Below are 6,929 nucleotides of genomic sequence, written 5' to 3'. Positions count from 1 at the left end.
GCGGGAGGGGAGGAAGGGCTGGACCGCGTGAGCTCTCGAGTTTCTTCCGGCCTGGATGCTCTGTGCGTGTACCTTTGCCCTGGCCGTTAAGGACGGCTAGGCACAAGGCGCCATCTAGTGGCAACACTTGTTCACTCTCACAAGTGGCTCCAATGAAAGACCCCAGAGGAGCAAAATTAACTCCTAGGGACTCGAATTCCAGGGGTGAGGGCAGAGGAGGCTGGGAGGGGTGAGCACACGTCACGTTAGCGGATGTGACATAGTCATCTCAAGAAAATATAAGAGGTCTTGCTTTCCCTAAGAAAGCAACTCTTTTTTTTATTTAGAAAGGCTAATCATATCCATTTGTCAATATTTTCAGCGTTAAGGAAAATAGTTTAAAAAACATAAAAATGTTAAGTACACTCAAGAGTAACTGCTATTAAACAGTTCTGAACAGGCAGAAAATGTAGACTTTCCTTTTACAGAAAATGTTAAATCTGTAATAGCAGCATAATTTATATATAGAAAAAAGCTGGTTTTGAAAACCCAGATTTTTTTATACACAAAACATCTGTTTTTTTTTTCTATACACTACAACAGCATTTCCACTGGGAAATTGGCTTCTTCACATTATGTCACTTCCTGCTGCCATGTGCAGATACTAGCTTGAGTGCATCTTCAGCCCAGAGCCCCAGTTCCCGACGGCCTTCAGTCCAACACCATGGCGGAAAGCGCGTTCAGGTCTTTCATGTATGGATGAGCTGCCAAGATCTGGTCGATTTTCAGTCTTTGCTCTGAGTCAGGGAAGATCTTCAGAAGGGCTTCCCTTAGCTCATTGGTTTCCGCCGAAGATCTCTGTGCTGGCATGGGCAGATTCTGCTGGATGTTGGGAAGGTTTGGCAAAAGAGGGAAGCGGGGTTGCTGAGGAAGCCAGTGGCTGGGTGGGGTGCCCTGAATCCGGGCTGGAGGCTGGTGGCCGGTGCTGGCTGCCTGGGTGCCAGGGACTCTGAAGCTGGGGTCAAACATGCCCATGTTTGGCAGGGCACTGAGTAGGGGCTGCATATCTCTGTGAATGGAAGCAAGTCCTGGTGAGCTGGGTTATGAGATAAACAAGAAATCTGTCTAAACATCTGCTGCTGACATCAAGGCTCAAGGAGCTGCTCTCTGGCCTCTGCAGGCAAGATAGAAGACTGCAGCCAAGGCAGGGATGGCAGCTGTCCACAGAGGGGCCCGTGGGGATGCCAGTGACACCAATTCCCAACCAGTCATCACAGGGAACGCTAGCTCTTCATGAGCGACTCCACCTCCCTGGCCTGCTGCTGTGAGGACTGACCCTATCCAGCTGCTTGGCTCTAAACCAGGGTGTACCAGGATCACCTGGAAGCTTTCAAAAGAACTGGAAACAGGGCCCTATTCTCCTGCAGATTCTGATTCTCTGTGGAGCCTGGTTGATGGGGCTGAGAAAAAGGAACCCACTTTGGGCAGAGAGGCTGCCTCCCCAGCCCCCCAAGTCTGAGCGAGACGTTGGTGCCCACAACTTGAATGCACGTGAGTGTGTATACAGCGTCCGTACTGTTAAAAAGCCTCCCACTTGACTCTGCCTTGCAGCTGAGAAATGGGGCTGACTGAACACTTTTCCCAACTTCAAAAGCTCAGTCCCTCTGTGTGGGGAGCTATTACTAACTTCTTATTCAATTAGTTAACACTTTTGTGAAGAGCCATTATTAGGTGAGCAGGCAGGACTGACCCTGCTGCCAGGCTGCTGAGGCTGTAGAAGGAGCCAGAACTCTCCTTCCATTGTTTGACCCATGGGCCTTGATGCTTGCACACAGGCCTCAGGTCTTAAAGCCTAGCAGAGGATTTCCAAGTTCAGACTTCTGGAAGAAAAATGAGACATACGGACATCCAACAGGTGTTAAAAATGGCTGCCGTTCTCTTGGTGTCGGTAGAGAAGCAGGACCTTTGGGAACTAAGTCCTCATCTGTGTAATGAAACCCAAAGGCTCAAAAGAGAAATGATTCACAAGACCTGGGAGCTGAAATCATGCTGGTCTTGTGTGCAGAAGACAGCTCTGTGTGAACCACCCATCCCCCCAAAGGGTCCTGTTATAAATGGAAAGGATCAGCTATAGTCTCACTGCCTTAAAAAGCTGGGGGAGCTGTGCGTCTGATTCCTTTCAGTTTAGACCTCCATGGCATCCCTGTGCAAACATCTGCTGAGAAATACACAGAAATGTAGCCTGTTTTACTTTAAAAAAGGGAAAAGGTCTATCACTGGGGAATATGATCCGTCACTTAGGCACACAGGACACTTTAGTTAACAGCGTCCATTACTTGAGAATTCTGAAAACAGAAACAACCACTAGCAACATGTCTTTAAACACAAACAAACAAAAAACCCTAATCCACAACAAAGAAAACCTAAGCTATCAAATCAATTTCGGTTTAATAAAGAATACTGGCTTCTCTATTAAGTGAGGTAGAAAGTAACACTTCCCCAGGCAGTGATTCCTGAATAGTAAATAAATTAATATAAGCATAAAATATTCAAAGCAAATGACTTGGGAAAATGAACTTAAAAAAGATATTCAGACACACACAATGAACCGAAGCAGCATTCACTAATAAGTGACCACTAGCAAAATCTGCTTTGTCTTCTTAGACCTACAGGAAATTTGGCTCCCCATCCTCTGCTGGGATTAAAACCAAAAGGACCACAAATGAAGATTTGGTCTTTGGGAGACATTCCACATATATTTCACCAGCACTAAATCTAAGGCTATTTTAAAAAATAAAACGCCATTTTTAATCTTTAGAGAGAGAGCACTCGCGCTGAAGCACAAAGAACTGAAACAAACTTGTAAATGCAAGACAATCTGGAAAAGGAAATACCTAAGGAAGACTTCCTTCCGAAGAAATTCTTCTAATCGAGGTCCACTTCTCCCCAGAGGATCATCAGGAACCATAAATATGTCCCCCACAAAGGTATACTGGAGCAATCTACAACATGGAGAACAATTACAATGCTGGAGAAAAAAATTAGAAGACTGCTTAACTGCCTAAAGCAAAAAACAAATACACCCCAATTAAACCATTTTAATTTCTCTTTTGGATACAAATATTGGTCAATACAATAGAGTAAGAAACTTTTACCCTATTGGCTCTCACATTTCTTAGCGAGACTTTCAGATTTTTATCTGGGCCTGGGAAGCAGTTTCTTCTCCTGACTTTCAATGTAACTTTGAAAAATAAGACTGAAAGACTGTCTTAGGATACAACAGGTGCTTAGAATACAACAGGTGCTCAACCAAGGTTTCATTTTTGAATAAATGAGTCCATAAGCAAACCCAACGATGTTCTTTTAAAAAAGGGAAACAGTATATGAAGAAAGAATATTGAAGGTCAGTTGAGCATGATTTATCAAGTCTACAAAAATGTTTAAAAAAGAAAAAAGTCCAAATGACTGGTTTGCTGCTTGGACTTTGGTTTCTGCCTTGTTTTATGAATTCTGAAGGCAATGGGTTGGTGTGTGACTGAGTCTTGACTGCATTTAAACCTTCCATGCATACACAGATGAGTGTCCAATAAATACTGACAATGAGCCCAGGGCACAGATCCAACAGAAACACATACTAGAAGATTAATGGCTTGTTAACTGTACCCAGGTCAAAGACCAATTCTGAGTTCAGCTATCAACAACAGTTTTTTAACAGTCAAAATGCATATAGTAATTAACTTTCACCTGGGCATCATTTTCTAAAATGATGAACCAAAGAATCATTTTCTAAAATCCTCCAATGATTCAACAAAATATAAATATCAGACAAGGGGCAACTGTGAAACCCCTAAAGAGGTAAGTATGTAGTTACACTAGTTACATACTAGTCATACTAGATATACACAGCCTTGAGTTATGTTTTTTAGATCTGTGGCATTTATGACTCATCCCTGGCACTACCATAAGACTACTGCTTTTTGTGAAGTAACTTGTCAGACGATGCTTGTTAATGGAAAGTCCTGGAAGCTTGTGTTCACTGATCTTAGTGCAGTTGAACACATTCAGAGTGTCATTACAAACAGAAAACTTACAGTAGTGATTGCAAACTCCTGACTTGGTTATTTTGGATGATATTCAACATGTTTTCAATACAGATGACTAAACTTGGTAAAATGATGGTAAAATGCTCAAGAAAAGCATCAGATAGTAAAAAGTAGAAACACTCTCTCCTCTCCCAAAAGTGAAAACCCAATCAGCATATTGATTTTGGTCCCACCCTCTTGATGAACTCATAGTTGTCATTAAACCCCAACCTTCATATTTCATAATTGAGTAAAGTCAGGAGGCCCAATGCCTTGCTCAAGTATCCCTCGGCATCAGGGCAAGGTGAAGTTAGGTGGCCATTTCTGCTCCATCACAGTTAACAGAGAGTTAACTGTGCCACAAAGGTGTGCCTCTTGCCTCCTGCGAGGGAAAACTGATCTCTAGAAGACACCTGTGGGCACCAGAGCGTGCTCCCACATCACCTGCTGGAGCTACTGCTTTGTGCTGAGTCCTCCCACTTACTGAGAAGGGCCAGCCATCCTGTGGACTGGGGCATAGTCTTACGATACTTTAGGTCCCCTACACTGCTTCCAAGGTGGACGCAAAACAAATAATAAACAACAGAAGACATCTCTGACCAAAGACAAAGAAGAAAATATTACCTTTTTGTAATTATTTCTCTCCAAGAGGCTGACTCAGTCACAAATTCTCTGAAGTTATCATTTGTTACAATTATGCCACCAGTTTTGTCCGCTAAGTGTAGCAGAAACCTATGGTAATATAAGAGTGGTTAAAACGGGCAAGCAGGCAGGCATCCCTGGCTCAGAGAAGCTGTGTTATAAGAAGACAAAAGTATTTCCTCTTCACAGGAAAATCACCAAAGAATTTAACCAAGGCTGGGAAGCAGAAAAGTTAAGCCCTTGTCAACTGAAGATCAATCTGAAATACTGAACATCTGAAATTACTAGAATAATTATAAATGAAGATCTGGTTTTCATACAATCTAACTCTTTTTCAAAATAATCTCAACCATAATTTATACATCTTTCTAGAGAAGTTGTATTATCAATAAAGGGTGTAATAAGATAATGCATGAGGACTAGAGCAGAGAACGAATAAGAGTTGACAAGCCTGTGAAATCACTGTTAGGTTTTTAGTTGCTAAGCTACGGTACTTTGGTTCTAAGATGAGCTGCTTGACACAGTCAGCCTCGCAATTTTTTTTTTAATGCCTAAATTCACATTTTCTGCTCTGACTTAAGAAGAGATGTCCAGAACTGCCATTCAGTTTAGTCCAAGTTATAGATCCACTCAAATGCAAATTATGAAAAGATACATGGTTAATCAAAAAGTTTAAGAATTAAATATTAAGGAGAATTCTATTTCATTGTTGGAGATTATTCATGTTCAAGCCCCCTTAATGAGAGATTTGTGAGGATAATGTGAGTTTTATCTCCTAGTCAGGATGACTGCATTTGCCTGAGGCAATGTAGACAAAGATAATGAAACAACAAAATAAGAGAATCACTACTAGAATTAAAGGTGCAAACAACTGCTTTTATTAATAGTAGTGAGTACTTAAAAGAAGATTAAAAAACAAGCCTCATTAGTTTCAGAGATCTTAGGAAACCTTGGTAAGTAAATATGATTTAGCATTTTGGGTTTATTAATAAGTATCTTAAATTATTTCTAACTGGCATGAACTGTAAGTGGTAATGTCTGCCCAGACGTTAACAAAAATAGGTAATAAGGGCTTCTGTGCATGTACTGTGAATCAGGACACATACTCACAACTGCTAAAAACCCAGAGAGCCACATAAATTAAGCAAAAGCCTAGCCTACACACTTGCATATGCACTCAATTTCAGCTGGTGTGAGAATGAAGCTGCAGCGTTAAAGCATCTGAAGGTTCTTCACGAGCCTGGCGGTCCAACCTGCCTTTTCACCTGAGCACTCCAGGGTCCCTACCCAGTATCTTAGAGCTGGAGCAAGGGTGGGCCCTCCATCCCACTCTCCCAGTACCTTCTCACCTATGGCCCGGCCCAAAGGTGCCTCCTCCCACACTCTTCTTCATGCCACCTCTGACTCTCCCCATCAGATCTGGTCTCTCATACCAGCCTGGTGAAGGGTAAGGGGCTGTCAGTGAGAAGGCCCTTTGGACGTTCTGCTGAATGTCCGCTGTCACCCCAAGTCCCCTTCCCCTGCTAAGCCCCTCTTTTCATCTCTCACCCATCTGACCATCACTCACTACCTTGGGTTACAAGCTAAGCACTGTCTTCAATGTGGGGGAGCACTGTGGTAGAACGCTGAGGCTAAACCACTAGGGGGCTTAAGTGCTAGAGGCCAGAGTGAAAGAAAGAGGGTGAGGGCAGGAGAGGAAAAGACAGGCAGCCACTGTTTAGGTTCTCAGACACTTGTCATCTCAGCACCTGCTCTCTGAGCAATGTAACAACCTAAGAAATGCAGCTTATTCCTATAACACGAGGGGCAGCTGAGACCATGTTCTATTATGTGGAAGAAATACTGAGGGCTCAGGCATCACAATGACAGACTAAGTCACTGGCCAAGTATAACCAGGAGGAGACAGAGAAATGTTTGAAAACCACTCGTGAGGCTGCCACACTAAGACAAGACAAACATTACTTTCAGGAAGTATCAAAAAAGACTACAAACTCAATATCTGCTTTTACTTATAGATTCTCAGTCATGTTTTATTAAAAATTCTAACTCAACAGCTTCTTTGGTAATCTCCCTAAACCATACAGCAAAGACCACTGAATGTATAACCTTAATGACCATAAACGTTAAAATTCTCAAACCCGAGTCAAGTGCGCCTACCGCCTGGTTGGAGCAGGCGGTTGGCTCCTCCCCACCCCACACCCGCTTCAGAAAGGAAACCAGCCTTTC

General features: G+C 42.8%; 1 protein-coding gene across 1 annotated transcript in view; it reads right to left on the bottom strand.

The window, feature by feature from the left end:
* Positions 1 to 268: 268 nt before the first annotated feature.
* The window catches only part of N4BP1 (NEDD4 binding protein 1), a 44,781-nt gene continuing 38,120 nt past the window's right edge, over positions 269 to 6,929 (bottom strand). Inside the window, exons 5-7 of the mRNA XM_057534162.1 lie at positions 4,686 to 4,793; positions 2,874 to 2,981; positions 269 to 1,048 (exon numbers count right to left, since the gene is read on the bottom strand). Coding sequence (XP_057390145.1) covers positions 691 to 1,048; positions 2,874 to 2,981; positions 4,686 to 4,793 — 574 coding nt within the window. The 3' untranslated portion in view covers positions 269 to 690. The remainder of the gene's footprint in view (positions 1,049 to 2,873; positions 2,982 to 4,685; positions 4,794 to 6,929) is intronic.

This window comes from Balaenoptera acutorostrata, chromosome 19, assembly GCF_949987535.1.
Source record: "Balaenoptera acutorostrata chromosome 19, mBalAcu1.1, whole genome shotgun sequence".
NCBI lineage: Eukaryota > Metazoa > Chordata > Mammalia > Artiodactyla > Balaenopteridae > Balaenoptera > Balaenoptera acutorostrata.
Note: the sequence above shows the minus strand (reverse complement) of the source record. Positions and strands in the feature narration are given on the sequence as shown.